At 36.6% G+C, this 16735-nt stretch overlaps 1 protein-coding gene across 4 annotated transcripts; it reads left to right on the top strand.

The window, feature by feature from the left end:
- The first annotated feature begins 4139 nt into the window (after positions 1 to 4139).
- On the top strand, positions 4140 to 15328 carry LOC148855050 (putative 1-phosphatidylinositol-3-phosphate 5-kinase FAB1C). 4 transcript variants are annotated; one of them, XM_088985714.1, is made up of 11 exons: positions 4140 to 5815; positions 6214 to 7011; positions 7124 to 7277; positions 7365 to 7709; positions 10632 to 11390; positions 11483 to 11814; positions 11894 to 12020; positions 12239 to 12403; positions 12726 to 14357; positions 14438 to 14704; positions 14801 to 15328. In XM_088985714.1, the coding sequence occupies exons 1-11, from the start codon at positions 5250 to 5252 to the stop codon at positions 15053 to 15055; spliced, it is 5400 nt and encodes a 1799-aa protein (XP_088841840.1). In that variant the 5' UTR covers positions 4140 to 5249; the 3' UTR covers positions 15056 to 15328. The 4 variants fall into 4 exon arrangements, with proteins under 4 accessions (XP_088841840.1, XP_088841839.1, XP_088841842.1 ...); XM_088985713.1 differs by having other exon boundaries at positions 11480 to 11814; XM_088985716.1 differs by having other exon boundaries at positions 4539 to 5815; positions 6185 to 7011.
- The last annotated feature ends 1407 nt before the right edge of the window (positions 15329 to 16735 follow it).

The following is a 16735-nucleotide window of genomic DNA, read 5'->3' as shown; positions in this document are numbered from 1 at the left end:
TAAAGAAAGAACCAAGCTTTTTTGCTTAGGAGATATATAATTTGTTCCAAAATTGAATGATGGGAACATGACATCAAACCTCAACATGACCACACAAAACTAAACATCTCCCACTTGTTGTTTAAAGGTAGGGCAGCCCATTGACCCATCTTCTTTTCTTTTCTTCCAGCCTTTTCTCACCACAAGATCAGGTCATCTCTAAAATGATTTAAGATTAAATCAGGTTGGGTTGAAATGACTATATTTTCGTGAACCCAACAATGCTCCGAAGTCCAAAATAAAAAAATCAAGAAAAAACCTTGTTAATTAGAATGCCCTTATGCACTTGATTTCCTATATTAAGTATTAATTTTAACCAAGAATAGATTTTAATTAATTAATTGGTTGGATGCTAGTTAGTTCTTTCAAATCCGAATTGTATATGACATCTGGTCATATTTTCTAATCATAAATAATTCTATTGATTTATACTGGGTATCTCGTGATTTGTGAATTAATTAATTTGGATTTGATAACTTTAATTACATTAAAATAAATGGAACCACCGTATATATTTCATTTTTTTATTATTTTTAATCTCGATTTCCATTCGTATATGGAGGTGCGAGATCAAACCTGGGTACATAGCTGCAGTCTATAGGCTTTACACTGTAAGGTCAGTGGGCCTCACATGCTCTCTTGTCACACCTTAATTCCCCCTGTAATGTATAATTAGGAATGACAACCGTACTAAGTAACGGGACCATTAATCTGAATTATTTTAATTTTTTAAATTATTTATATTAGACATTTAGGTTAGACTTATTATTTGATTTAAGAGAATTATTATATTTTATCTAGAGAATGATCTCATATTAAGGGGCAACTAAAGTATCATTTAATTTGAAATTTAATATTTAATTATAAAAAATTAAATTAGAAAAATTAACATGGGTCTTACATGTTTGTAATTGACAATCTATTTTGACCTACTTTGTTTGAAAATCACCATTAATTTATGTTGTTTTTAATATGATTTAAGAGATTAAATGAGGTCTTATTTGTAAGTAGTAACCCACTTTAATTGGTATTTACTATTTATTTGATAATTTTATTTTTAAAAGCTAAATTAGGTCACACTTCCAAAAAAAGTTAAATCTAGCTAGTTTGCCCTTAATAAACTATGTTGTCTAAAAGAATAAAGCTCACACCATTTGTATTAATTGTTTAGTCATTTTTTATGAATTTCATTTATTTTTATTTAATATTTTAAATACTTTTAAATTAAATTATTTGTTTAATCGTTACTTTTGAAATGTTTGTGTTTGAATAAAATTTAGTTACTATCATAGCATTTGAAGTGGCCACTTTTTAGGGCTTAGGATGCTACGTGTGTGAATTTTAAGAGACTAGAGTTATTACTTTTTTGTGAGTGGATATATTTTTTTAAGAGTGAGAGTTTAACCTATCTTAAGATTTTATCTATTAAAATTTTACAATGCCACATGTCTGAAGGGTGGAGGTTGTTGCTTGAAGACCTTCCTTTAATCTATCTGTCTATCTATCTATATACTGGTTATGTCATCCCCTAAAATAATCCATAAAAAAATCAGGTCATCAACTAACTGGTTCAACCACCAAGGTCAACAATGGTATGAATGCATTGAAAAGGTCTAAAGCTCAATAGTTAATTAGGGGTGCAAATGGACCCGATCATGGTCTAATTTGAATTAGAATGCCTGATTCAGATATCCCCCTATCAAATTTTTAGATCAGATCATATCGAATCTGGATCACCCCCTATCTGATCCAAATGCATTTTTGTAATTTTTATATTATTATTTTTATAAAAAAATGCATGTATATATGATAAAATAATTAAAAATGCTTGTATTTTTTTTGTTTTCTTTATATAGATTGCTATATATATATATATTTTAATAATTTGTCAAATTTTATAGAAATTAAATCGGATCGGATCAAATTCAAATATTCTACATCCTTAATAGATTAGAATTTGAAGTGGCCTTTGTGAAATCCAATCAAATTGGATTCAGATTATCCCAATTCGAATACAATCCAATACATTTGTATCCATATTGACACCAAGAAGAAGAAATTAAAGGGAAGATTGTCACGGAGAAATTAGTTTAAAAATATTGACACTAAATAGAAGAAAGGGAATTAGTTTAAAAATGTTATCTCTTTACCTCTCTAGGGTTTTTTTTTTTTGGTTTATTTTATAAATGTAAGGTCTTTTTTGAAGCCAAAAGGCAAAACTTCATTGAATGAGGTTAATTTATGAATGCAAGATTATATCATTAATTGAAATGAAGTTATGATCTATAAATGAATTATTTGAAATGAATGCAGTTGTCATTTATAATTATATGTATAATGAAAAAGCGCCCATTCTACTTATATACACAATTACATGTGTTTGTTTCCTTCTCCTTTTTCATAGTATGTGTTTGGTTCCGTGGGCATTTATGGAATGGGCGTTTATTTGTACTTTTTCACTTTTTTATATTTATTTATATTTTTTCACTTTAAGTGTTTTTTACTTAAATGTTTTCTATTTTTATTGTTTGGTTGAATTTCATTTTAAACATTTTTTACTCTCTACCTAAAATTAATATCCATTAAAGTGTGTCACATTAGCATTTGGTTTCAAGAAATATTAGGGTGTTGGGGGAAACAAGAATTTGACGTTACCTCAAATGCCTCATGCACAAAATTCAAAGCGTCAGTTTTCTACCATTTATTTGATAAACAATGAAACTAAACAATTGTTTCATTTTGCTTCATATGCAATAAATGCCAAAATGCCTATGTTGCACTGATGTGTGGCGTTTTTTCAATAAACTCCAATAAAACCAAACATCCTATCATCTAAGGGATTATTTAATTTTCGGTTGAAATTAGAATCAATATCCTCTAGAATTGGAATCAGAATCACCTATTCCCTTTGCGTGTTTGGTTTAGATGGAAATTGGAATCAGTTCCGTTAAGATATGTAAAACTCCCAAGGATTGGCTCATATGAAGAGAGAAATAGGGTTTGGGGGGACAGGGGTTTAAAGTCACTTATCTTTCTTTTTTTTCTTTCCTTTTTTTTCGACTGATATGAGATTATCATTCATTTCCAAAGGGAGGTTAGAATGACCATTCCCTCAAATTATTGGGAATACCATTCAACAAAGAATGAGAATCGAAATTTCATTCCATCCAACAGAACCGATTAAATTCAGAATGGATGATTATGACTCCAGACCCTTAGGCCTTATTCCCGTAAACCAAACAGACCATAAACCTTGTCCAAGCAACATGGGATCGGTCACATGAATTCTGCTTCAACCATTTTCATTGCCATATTCATCATTAAATTATGGCGCCTAAATCATTTTCAATTAATTTGAGAATAATACTAATTGTCAGAATTGTCAGTGGAAAAGCACTTTTGAAATGCTATGATTAATTACATATTGCTGCTGTGGGCCTGGGCGTGTGGCCAGAGAGAAATTTGGTATATATAAATTTTCCCATAATTTCCATTTCTGAGTTTATTTTTCAAGCATTTATAAGCTGTAACCAGGAAGAAATTAAAAAGCAATGAATTATAAGTTATGAGAGCGACTAATATTGTTATGTGTGAATAATTAATATAGTTTGTTATAAATAAGAAATAGAACAACCAACAAAAAGCCAAAAATTCCCTCGCGTGGAGATGACTCACAGGTCATAATTCAGTAATGGTGATGAAACGTTTGAGGGTGGGCGGCTCAGTCCACTCCAATCTCCTCAGAATGACTGCAAATGGGCCAAAAGAAGAACAGTATTTGAAGATCGCTTTTTTTTTTGAGTATTTGAAGATCGTTGTGGGTATGCGCAACACAACAGACTAACAGAGCTATAATAATCAAAAATCAAAACCAGAGAAAACGCCAAGCAGATAAAAAGTCCAAAACAAGGATGGATAAAAGAAAGAAAAGAATCATGGAATCAAAAGGAAGTGAGGAAAAAAAAGTCTACCCTTTCGGCACCCAGCCACCCACCCTTGGCAGATGTTGCCCCTCACCAAACTAAATCCAACCCCCCCCTCTCTCTCTCTCTCTCTCTCCCTGCCTTATTATTCCTCCTCACACTTTAAGCACAGCTGCTGACTGATTGCTGAGGAGGATGCTGAACATTACACTAAGGAAGAGAGAGAATCGAAAAGAAGGGAAAGGTGAGGAGGGGGGTTTTTCTTTTCAAGCAAGTATCAGAATGACAACATTTTAATAGGGTGAAGGTGGAATGAAAGCTTTGCCGAGAAAAATGGAAAAACAGAGTATGCTGGTGCAGTTTCAGATGCGAGCTGATACCGAGAGAAAGGGGACCTTTTCCTTACTTCTTCTTTTTCTTCTGTTAATTCTCATCCTTCACGTTATTTAACGAAAACCCACCTCAGATAAGTCCTTTTTTCTTCCTCATTGTATTGTTATTGATCTGTACTGATTGGTAATCTGAAGAGGCAGGAATTTCTGATTTATGGGTTTATGAGAATTTTGATGAGTTCAACTCTTTTTTTTTTTTTTTTTTTTTCTTTTTCGTTTCTTTGGTTGGAAAATGGAAATCTGTTGTGGTAGATTCCAGGTTGTTTTGATTTAGGGATCTGGCGTTCTTTCTTTCCCCATTTCCTGTTCTACTAATGCTTGAGTCGTTACTTGGATGCATTCTGGACGATTTAGGGATTGGTTAGTGGGTTATGTATAGCGTTCGTGCTTGATGCTGTAACTGTTGTTGTGGACCTTGTGGACTTTGTGGTAGGTCTTTTTGGGGATCTCTGTAGTTGCTGTTGGAGGTCCTGTGGTATGTTTTCCAATTTGATGTAAATATTACGACGGGTTTCATGCGTTTAACCACTTGGTGTTTGGCTTTTCCTCCTTTGAGATTTTATTTTTCTGATTCTCTGGAGGGATTTTGTTTTTCCTTGTTTCTGAGAAATACTTTGGATTGGTTTTGGACCCTTTTTAGATTAAGGATTTAGCGGGTCCGTTACTTGTTGGATACCATACACCGCTTAAGTGTTGTCTTTCTCTTATTTCTTTGAAGACACCCACCACTTTTATTCTGGGTTTCTATAGATATCACCCTCTTTCGGATTTTCTTTCCTACTTTTTTTGAGGAAATTTAGATTTTCCGGAGACTGTATACGTTTTCTTTCTTTTATACTTTTTTCTAATATACGTTTTAGAAGAAGAAGAAGAATCTGTAACGGTTTTTTTTTCTATGGGAATACCTGATAATTCACTTATAGATCTAATAGAGAAGGTTAGGTCTTGGATCTCTTGGGGAGGAAACGATTTATCTGGTTTCTCAAAGGAATTCTGGATGACTGATAACAGTTGCAGTATGTGTTGTGAGTGTGAAAAACGCTTTACAGAATTCAGTTTTCATTACCTTTGCCAAGGATGTGGACGGGTACTATGTGGGAAATGCATTGAAGGTCCATGTGCTATATCAGATCGTTGGAGAAGCTCCACTGAGGATGCTGAACATGCCAAACACTGCAAGTTTTGCTTTCAGGCTAATCATGGGCATGAAGCTGGAAGAGACCGCGATGAGAGAATTATTTCTTCTAGTTCTCCTCAGCTGAGTCCTGAACGGATGCTTCCTCATTTCGGTAATGGGAAGTTTTGTGATGATAATAATTGTAGGCCACTTCACAGTGATCACCTCATGCACTTCTTTGAATCACAAGAACGTGCTGCTTCTCCCTATGCAACTGCTAGTAGCAGCATGCCCTCATCCATGGGTTACCTGTCTCCTGTTTCTTTTCACTGCTCTCCCAGCAGGTAGTTATTTTATTTCTTCTTGATTATATTAAACACACATGTGATGGTCTTTTGTTTAGGGAGTAAAGGTAAATAATGAAAAAGGGTCATTACCCGATGTGCATCCAGGATCTTGGGAGTGGTAGACTGGATAGAGACCAAACTTTTGGTCTCATACTCAAACCCACGTCCTCATGTTTTCCAGCCCAAAATTCTACCACTGCACAAAGCAATATCCCCTACTAGAGAGAAGGAATGCATTTTGCATATTCTCTGACAGAATCCTTTTAACCTGGCTATATTTGTGGTTCATGAATTCTTATTCTTAATTCACCTAGTAATTGAGAACTCACTTCTTTTTATGTTTTGCCCCTTCTCTTCTGATGCAAGTATTCATTCAAACTTCATCATCAACGCAGGAGTGATGAGGAAGATGCAGAGGATTCTGGGAAGCACTTTTTGAGTCCATCTAGTGAATACTATCAAGACATATCTGATGTAGATTCTAGTAGTGTTAGTTCTAGGCATGATTTTTACAGTTTTAAATCAGTGGGTTCAAGTCCCTTGGAAAGTTCTTACAAGATAACAAGTACTCCTAATAGAGCTCACTACTCTGTACAGAAGGAGCAAGGGGGAACTCCAAGGTCTCAGAATGACACTCCTCCATACCAAGAAAAAAATGCGATTTTAAGAAGGCCTGAGACAGAAAATGAGGATCTAGAGAACCCTGATGACTGTTCTGATGCTTTGTCAATATTCCGGGAACAATGTGAAGAAGTACAACAGCCATTGGATTTTGAAAATAATGGTCTCATTTGGTTTCCTCCTCCAGCTGAGGAGGGTGAGGATGAGTTAGAAAGCAATTTCTTTGAATATGATGATGAGGATGATGATGTTGGAGGGTCTGGCATGTTTTTCTCATCTGGTAGCTTTAGTAATGATGCATTCCCGGTCAGAGAGAAACCAAAGGAGGAATACAAAGAACCTCTTAGAGCGGTAATACATGGGCACTTTAGGTCTCTTGTGTCACAGCTACTACAGGGAGAGGGCATCTGTGTGGAGAATGAGAATGGTGTGGAGGATTGGCTGGATATAGTTGCGTCAATTGCATGGCAAGCAGCAAATTTTGTGAAACCAGATACAAACAGAGGAGGCAGTATGGATCCCGGTGACTATGTAAAGGTTAAATGTATAGTGTCGGGAAGTCCAAGTGAGAGGTATGCCTTCAGATATTGTAAGTTTCATTTACAATAGTTGCTATTATTTCCATGAACCTCTGTTGTTATGGAACTAAAATGGTTTTATTATTTTCTCTTTTTAATTTTTCAGCACCCTTATTAAGGGAGTAGTTTGTACAAAAAATATAAAACACAAGCGCATGATGTCACAGTACAAGAATCCTAGATTACTTCTCTTGGGGGGATCACTTGAATTCCAGAGAGTTCCAAACCAGTTGTCATCATTTAATACGCTACTTCAACAGGTTAACCACCCCTTTCTCTGTTTTTGCTTTCCCTAGTAAAGTTTAGGTATAACATGGTATAAGAGCTGAATTATCAAGTTTTAACAGGAGATGGATCATCTCAAGATGATTGTTTCAAAGATAGAGGCCCATCGCCCAAATGTTCTGCTGGTAGAGAAATCTGTATCTTCTTATGCTCAAGAGTATCTATTGGCAAAGGAAATCTCTCTAGTGTTGAATGTAAAGCGGCCCTTATTGGAGCGCATAGCTAGGTGTACTGGTGCTTCTATTGTTCCATCTATTGATAATCTTTCTTCATCACGATTGGGACACTGTGAAATCTTCCGCTTAGAGAGAGTTTCTGAAGAAAACAAAATTCCTGGTCATCCCAACAAGAAACTGGCCAAAACCCTGATGTTTTTTGAAGGTTGTCCAAGGCGTTTGGGATGCACGGTAATTTCTGCTCAACATCCTTAATCTATTGTTTTTGGAAGATGTAGAATTCACTTTACCAATAAAAATAGAAATTCACTGAAATTTGCTGTATGGTGCACAGGAACTCTATGTGTGTGTATCCGAAATTGATTATTTTATATGCAAACATTTTGAATGTATTTGAATTTAGGACTCTGAATGCCATGTGACTAGAAACATGACATTTAGATTTATGCTGTCAAATTTCCATTCTCTTTTATTTATGATGACTTTCTATTTATGGTAAGTCAATCTAAGGTTACTGTTTATGGAAATGGCATTGGGTGGGACTTGCAATAACTTGTTCCGTCAACCATTTACATTTTTAAGAAATAACAAATATTTTCTTTTGCCTTCATTCTTTGGCTTTATGCTCCTTTGACAGTCGCAGTCTTCATATTGCTGTTCAACAACTTGAGCACTTGGTGTTTTAGCTCATAGTGCAAACTCAAATGTTTGTTGGTTCAATTTTAGGCTTTCCAATCAAGTTACTGGCTAAAATTCAGGGGAAAAAAAAAGAAAAAAGAGGATTTGGGGTTAATAACCAATTTAACTTCTCCTTTATAGAATGATGAGTAGGAAGTGAAGTCTTTTGCTTCTTACCCTTCTTGTCTCTTAAACTCATCTTGTATTGGCGTATGCTATTGAGCTAAATATCCTTAAAAGATTTCTACATTTTTCTAAATAGAGTTTTTAGAGGATCAAACAGTATGCAACAAATCTGTTAACTGTGGCTCACTGTGTCTCCTGTTACCTTTCATCACTTAAATATAGTACTAGTTTGGACATGAATGCCCTCATTGTTTAAGTATTTGCAATGCAAGATGTTACAATCACACAGACAAGTGTAGCATCTTCTTCATTTGCATGCAATGTGCACCAATCCAAGTCATTCTGTCTCTCTATTACTGCATCAATAGGTGGTGGCTAGGTACTGTGATGCTCATAATGGGTATCTCTATAAATTTGGAAGTCCATACTATGTAAACATGAGTTGAAGCATTTAAACAAATATTTTACTATAATTTAAATGTTTAAACACACAACATGTGTACCGGCAAGAACATGATTCTTTCCAGGCAAAAATCCTGTGACCTGCCAACTGTCACTAATGACATTTGTCATGGCCTTCACCTAGAGATCTTAGTAGAGGTGCAGTCAGGTGGGCTGAGCTGGGCTGGGTTAAGCTCAACCTAGGCCCAACCCCTAAGAAGCCCAAGGTCAAGCCCGAACCATCCAACCCAGGCCCATCCTGCACTGAAATTTGATGCACTGAGGTTGGACTTGGGCTTGGGGCCTTGGGCCAGTCAAGCAGCCCACACTAAAAATTGACTTAAAAACTTAAAAAATATGTGTATATGTATCCATGTATGCATATATGTGTGGTTTACCAAAATAAAAGTATTGCATATATGCATGTATGCATGCAAATATGTATCTATTTGTATGCATATATATACATATATATAGTTGGGCTGGGCTTAGGTTTGGATATAAGGTTGGGCTAGGCCTGAGCTCAACCTGAAAAATAAAAAAGCCCAAACTTTTGGGCCGAGGCCCAGCCCAAGGACCAAAAATCCAAGCCCGGCCTGTATTAAATTGCAGCCTGGGTTGGTCCAGGCTCAGGTTGGACCCACACAAATTGCACCCTAGATCTTACCAACTAGGTGATCCTTATTATTTCATCTCTCTCTCTCTTTTTTCTTACTATTTGCATCTTTCTTGATGAGAGACAGATAATTTTCATAGAGAGAGACAGCAATTACAGAAGCTAGACAAGATAGTTCTGTAGATCTCAACTGTACTGCCTACATAATTACTAACCGGTGAGTTGCTGCATAGCAAGTTAGCAAGCAAAGTCTTGCTATTTGATTTTTTGAACACAGATCCTGTGGATTTTGTAATCCTACACCCTTAAGGAGTATATTTGATTTTTTAATGTTTGTAATATAAATATTATTGGTACACTAAACAGAACAGAATGGCAAAACAGGATTAATGTAGCTGACTCCATATAGTCGGGATAAAGATTAGATGATGATGATGGGTATAAATATTATTGGTAAAGGCTGATTGCCCATTCTTGGTTCAGTCATGTATTTTCTGACCAGCTAGCTAAACAAGGGGGCTAACAGGGAACATTGTTTCTGGGCTCAGTTGTAAGGCTGAAAAGCCAAAGTTGTAGTTGGCATTTTTAAATTCTATTGAGGTAGCCTAGGCTACTCATAATTTGTAATATTTTCTTGTTCTTAATGAAAAATCCTTTTATTGATAAAAAATGTACTTTTCTCCTATTATTCATTCTTCTGTATACCCATGTGCCTGCCCATCTTTTCATCTTGCTGAGTTAGACAACCATGACGAGAATTAGTCACTGTTCAGTTCCATGATCTGCTAATGCATTGGAAGATGGGTTATTAGCAAGACAATAGGTTAATAGAAATCAGTTCTGCTAGGGACTGATCCCCAAGAAGGGTTGGTATAAAGGAAATGATGGGTGACTAGTATGATCTAGGTCAATATCTGGGGTGCAAGGCAAACTTCTATGTATATGATATGCTTTCATTCATAATAATTAAACTTAACTGTTAATGATAAAAAAAATAGAAAACTCGGTTTAATATGCTTACAAAGTGTGACCTGCATCATATGAGCACATATGCCTCCATGCATGTATGCATTTTAGAAAATTTTTCATCAAGTGCATGAGATTGCGGAAGTTGATAGATCATGTTGATGTACCTCAGTTTCTCCTGCTTGAACTATGTTGGAGCCTTGTTTATTATAGACCTTTTCCCTGTTAATCTATTATATTCTTTGTTTCTGCATACCGGTTTTGTTAAAAGGAATGGTTAACCATTGGCACTATTTTTGATTAATTGATTTACTGTTTTTCTATAGGTACTTCTCAAGGGAACGTGTCATGAGGAACTAAAGAAGGTTAAACATGTCGTTCAATATGCTGTATTTGCAGCTTATCATTTGTCCCTAGAGACGTCTTTCCTTGCTGATGAGGGTGCAACCTTACCTAAAATTCCATTGAGCCCCTCAATTTCTAAACCAGAAAGGATGGTGAATGCTGATAAGTCTATTTCTCTAGTCTCTGGTTCAGCTGCGTCTTCTACAGATGAACTCCACTATGGGGTTGCAGGCAACATGCTAGAGACATCATCCCCTCGTGTAAGCTCAGATGTTTTGGATCAAGATGAGGGTTCAGTTGGCCTTTGTTTGAAACCTAGAGAACAAGACCAATTTCGTGAGCATATTAATCCTGTCAATATTTCTACCTCATCTTCTTGCTTCCGCTATAGCATTAGAAAGGCTCAGTGTCATGTAAGCGGTGATCATGTGGTTATGGATATTAGAGACCGTTCTCAACATGATTCATTGGAAACTTCGATTCAAGACGAGGAAATTGCTTCAAGAAGTTATCAGCACCCTGGGAAAGTCCATGAGCTCCCAAAGACTGATGGGACTGATGAAGTCTCTGGTGAAATTTTCTCAGCTGCTGAAAAACATCAGAGCATATTGGTCTCCTTCTCAAGCCGTTGTGTTCTGAAAGGAACTGTTTGTGAACGCTCTCAGCTCTTGCGCATTAAATTCTATGGCAATTTTGATAAGCCACTGGGGAGATTTCTTCGTGATGACTTGTTTGATCAGGTATCTTTGTCCTACTTTCATTGCATTTTTTTCATGGTTTTGGGTGCCTATTTTGGAACTGGTTCATCAATTTTTGTACTCGTTATTAGCAGACATCTTTATGCCGATCTTGTAAGGAGCCTGCAGAAGCCCATGTCCGATGCTATACCCACCAGCAGGGAAGCCTTACAATAAATGTTAGACGCCTTCCCTCACTAAAGCTACCTGCGGAGTGTGATGGAAAGATCTGGATGTGGCATCGATGCCTCAAGTGTGCATATAAGGATGGGGTTCCACCCGCAACACGTAGAGTTGTTATGTCAGATGCTGCATGGGGACTTTCTTTCGGAAAGTTCTTGGAGCTTAGCTTTTCAAATCATGCTACTGCTAATCGTGTTGCAAGTTGTGGTCATTCTTTGCAAAGGGACTGCCTGCGTTACTATGGGTATGTGTTGTCAAATTGGTATTTCTTGTCTATATTCTTGGTGATGGGGGTTATTGATTTTTTTTTTTCTAATGAGCAGATTTGGGAGCATGGTTGCATTTTTCCGTTATTCCCCTATTGATATTCTTTCCATATGTTTACCTCCTTCAATGCTGGAATTTAATGGTCACATTCAACAAGAGTGGGTTAGACAAGAGGCAGTAGAGGTGTGCTATTAAAACTTCTCCCAGAATTCTTTTTAATGATGCTAAACATGGAATTATAATGTTGTCAGCTAGACCCAAATGTGTGATTTCATATTCACCGTGTATTTCTTCAACCACTACAAATAGTGGATGATCTTACTGTCCATCACTATATTAATTCTATTTGTAAAATTCTGTTGGAAAATTCCATAGCAGTAACACATTTTTCTTCTTTCCAGCTCTTGACTAAAATGGAACTTCTATACACTGAGGTATTTGATGCATTGCACAACATTGAACAGAAAGGTATGTCTTTTGGACATGAACCTACAAACAAGAGCGAGTTTCACAATCACATTATGGAGCTGAAAGATTTGTTGAAAAAGGAGAGACATGAATATGATGTAAGTACCTAATAGATTAACAGAGGTTAAATCTTATATCTCTGAATTGAACAGAAAGCTTGTTTATTGTTTGTTGTACTTAACTTTAAACATATACAGTTCCATTCGCTTAGTAATTGGTTTGTCAGGTTTTTCTACTATATTGTCTTGTCTAGTCTAAATGGTTAATGGACTTTATGAGTTTTCACATAGTTGCTATATAACAAGCTTCTTTTGATTCTGTTACTGATAAAAATAAATAAAATTAGAAACTAAAGATAAAGTTCCATTCACATTCCATGCATTCCACCTCATTTTATCTATGCCATGTTTGTCTTAACAGGGTTTGTTACAACCAGCTCGCCTAGATGATATACACCCAGGTCAGATAGCAGTAGACATTTTAGAACTCAATCGCTTGAGGCGCTACCTCTTTATTGATTGTTACATATGGGACCGCCACCTATGTTCATTGAACTCTCTCCTTGGAGTAAAGAGTTCTATTTCCAAGGTTGATTCCCGTATGCAGGAGGCTGCAACTTGTTCCAAGATGGCAGAATTGAAAAGTGAATCATTTCGTAAAGATGGAAGATTTCGTTGTGCTCATGACGAAAATAGCTCAAAGTCATTGGTCAAAAACCTTAAGCATGCCTTATACTCAGAACATAGAGAAGAACATAGTTTAGAATATCTTGAGCCTACCAAAAATCAACCTGCCGAAGTAGATTCCTCAAATTCCACCGACGATTATGGTAATGAAGACCTTGAGCTGGCTACATTCCATCTTCACAAGCTGAATAGAATGCATGCAGATGGGGAAGTTACAGGCCAGAAGGTATCCATGGAGAGCATTCCATCACCTACATCCAATCTTTCTGAAACGATTGATTTAGCATGGACTGGTACAGGTAAACAACCAATGAAAGTTCAGTTACTTCAACCCTTCCAAACAGATAGGCACCAAACTGGTTCAGCTGGGTTTATAAATCAGATGAATAATCAATATTACGGAAGGCTCATGTCCCCTGTTAGAGTGTATTCATTTGATTCTGCATTAAGAGTTCAAGAAAGAATCTGCAAAGGACAGTCCCCTACTTCCTTGCGTTTGACCTCTGTTAAATCTTTCCATGCATCTGGAGATTACAGGAGTATGATTAGAGATCCAATTCCAAATATGCTGAAGACCTATCCTCAAGTCTTGCCAAGGCAAGCCAAGAACTTGAACTTCATGTTCAGCTCTCCACCCTCATTCATCACCTCAGCATCTAACATGGTGGGTGAAGGGGTTCGGTTACTACTTCCACAAACAGGCCATAATAACATAGTTGTTGCTGTTTATGACAGTGAACCCACCAGTGTAATATCTTATGCTCTTAGTTGCAAAGATTATGATGATTGGATTGCTGGTAAGTCAAGTGAGAATGGAGGAGGCTGGAGTGTAAACGACAACAGTAAAGAGGATGAACTCAGTAGTCTTTCAGGCTATCTTCATGTAGCAGGTTCAGAATTTTCAGCCCGGCAATCCTTTGGTTCTCTGGACTCAGACGATCACCACTTTATAAGTTATAGATTTGATGACCGATCTTCATCGATAGGGAGCCTGCCTTCAGATTCCAAAAAATCTCCTCATCTCAGGATTTCTTTTGGGGATGAGTCATCATCTCCTGGTAGCAAAGTGAAGTTTTCTGTGACCTGTTATTTTGCAAAGCAGTTTGATGTTCTTAGGAAGAAATGCTGCCCTAGTGAAGTGGATTTCATACGTTCACTAAGTCGTTGCAAGAGATGGCATGCACAGGGTGGGAAGAGCAATGCATATTTTGCCAAATCATTAGATGAGAGATTCATTGTCAAACAAGTCACAAAGACAGAGTTGGATTCTTTTGAGGAATTTGCACCCAAATACTTCAAATATTTGATAGATTCTCTTACTTCAGGAAGTCCAACTTGTCTTGCTAAAGTCCTCGGTATTTATCAGGTAAGGCTTCATTTTGTTTGTTTGTCTTGGGTTTGGAATATGATAATGGTAATCTTAACTCCTATTTATGGGGTTGACAGGTCTCTATTAAGCATTTGAAAGGTGGGAAAGAAATGAAAATGGATTTAATGGTGATGGAGAACCTCTTTTACAAGAGAAATATTTCGAGAGCGTATGATCTCAAGGGCTCTGCACGATCTCGTTATAATCCAGATACAACAGGGAAGAACAATGTGCTGTTAGATATGAATCTGTTGGAAGCACTTCGTACAAAACCTATATTTCTTGGGAGCAAGGCAAAGAGAAGCCTAGAGAGGGCAGTTTGGAATGATACATCTTTTCTAGCGGTAAACTTTTTGAGTCCTTTCTTTATTGTGCATATGCATCTATCATGAGTTGTATGTTATTTCATTCGTTCTTACTTTTGGCTTCAATACTCTCAGTCGGTTGATGTAATGGATTACTCGTTACTGGTTGGAGTGGATAACGATCAAAAGGAGCTGGTTATAGGGATCATTGACTTCATGAGGCAATATACATGGGACAAACATTTGGAGACGTGGGTGAAGGCATCAGGTATTCTTGGTGGCCCTAAAAATGCATCTCCAACCATTATTTCACCCAAACAATACAAGAAAAGATTCAGAAAAGCCATGACTACCTATTTCCATACTGTACCTGATCAGTGGCCTTCATGACTTGCGTCTTTCGGTGTTTCTTTGCTGCTGCAAAATGTACCTTTTGGTTCATCTTTTGTTGTCTGTAACTCTGTATCATTGGTTCATCTTTTGTACATGGCCAAAAAGTAAAGCTCAAAAGTAGGGCTGTATAAAGGGGGAGGAGAAATTCCGTTGTTATTGTTTTGTTCATATTTTTTCTCTCTTTTTTTTTTTTTTTTTTTTTTTTTTTGCATGGGCAAATTAAGCCTGAACTTGAGATTCGACAAATTAATGAGCAAAGAAATTCTTTCATGTGTTGTTGATGTTGTGCAAATGGGGAGAAGGGTTAATTAAATATAATTTTGTTCCAAAGAGGGCTGCGTATTTCCACCCATGGCGAAATGTTATTGGTGGGCTGGACTCTACCAATTGGTATATGGTCTTCGGTGTGAATGGAACAACACAGTGGTTACACTTATAGGAGTGTGAACGAAGGCAGATTTTCGGCTGGGCTCCATGTGCAGAGAAAGTTCCACTAGTCATGTTCTTGGAATGTGGAAGCCTTAGGGCTACAAATATTATCCGTTTATCCATATCCCAATCCAAATTTGGTCTAGTTAAACGATATGAATTCGATCTATTTATAATTCACCCCTACTATCCCATTGAATTCGATTTAAATGTAAATGTTCATGGAAAAACTTGTAATCAATCAACTGGTAAGAAACCAATCAGGTGATTATTTATCAAAATTCTCGGGGGAGGGGGATTGATTGGTCAAATCCCTTGCGGTATCATGTCTTTCCGGCAACATAGATTTTTCCTCCTGAGTTCTAATATTTGGCACTTTGATTAGTGCAAAAAATTGATGTATAAGATGTTGGGTTGGGATATTTGGAACCTTGAATCTAATATTTTCTGATGGATAAGAATCGGTTTGAATCTAAATATGAACAATTCAACTTTGGATACTTTTACCTTCCCTATCCCTATCCTATCCTAGTCGCATTGGCTAACAATACAAAAATTGACCACCCTCATTCAGCCAGTAGATGGAGACTGATGCTGTTCTGCATGTATTATTGGAACCTTTTCTGTTGCCCTAACCCATGTCATGGGCCAACGTCAAACGTAGGATTTGGGCTCGGGCATCAGAATAAAGTTTTATATTCTTTTCTTGCAGATTGAGATAAGGTTCAAGGTTAAATAAAAGGAGAGTTTTATTCTCTGTCATTATTGTGACGTGGAGTCTATCTTTGCTGACATGTCCATCACTGGTGATACAAGGGAGGTTGCTTGCACCCATCATTTAGGCTGTGTTCCGTTTGAAAGAAAAAGATAAGGAAAGGAAGGGAAAGGCAAAGAAAGGTTTAATACTTTATACAGATCTCCCTACGTACCTTTTCCTTCAAGCCAAACACAGTCTTAACGAGCCAAAGATTTTCCCTTTCGTAGGTTTACTATCATTCCTTGGAGGAGGTGTGAGACTGAGAGTTCAAAATCAAATCAAGGTTCAAGGTATTAGCTTGACAAAGGGAGGGAAAAATCAGAGTCAATTCATTTTCTACAATGGAAGATGATGAAAAAGTTTGGCATACTTTATATCTATATTTAAAATACGCATATAATTTAATATCTATATTTAATAATAATTTTTGTTTAAAAAATACGAAATATATGGCATCAGAGATTCAAATCAGGTCAAGATGAAAACTCGTG

The sequence above is a fragment of the Nelumbo lutea genome, chromosome 4, assembly GCF_056320005.1.
Source record: "Nelumbo lutea isolate HS-2025 chromosome 4, American lotus-T2T, whole genome shotgun sequence".
NCBI classification, from domain to species: domain Eukaryota; kingdom Viridiplantae; phylum Streptophyta; class Magnoliopsida; order Proteales; family Nelumbonaceae; genus Nelumbo; species Nelumbo lutea.
This window is presented reverse-complemented; position numbering and strand designations above follow the sequence as displayed.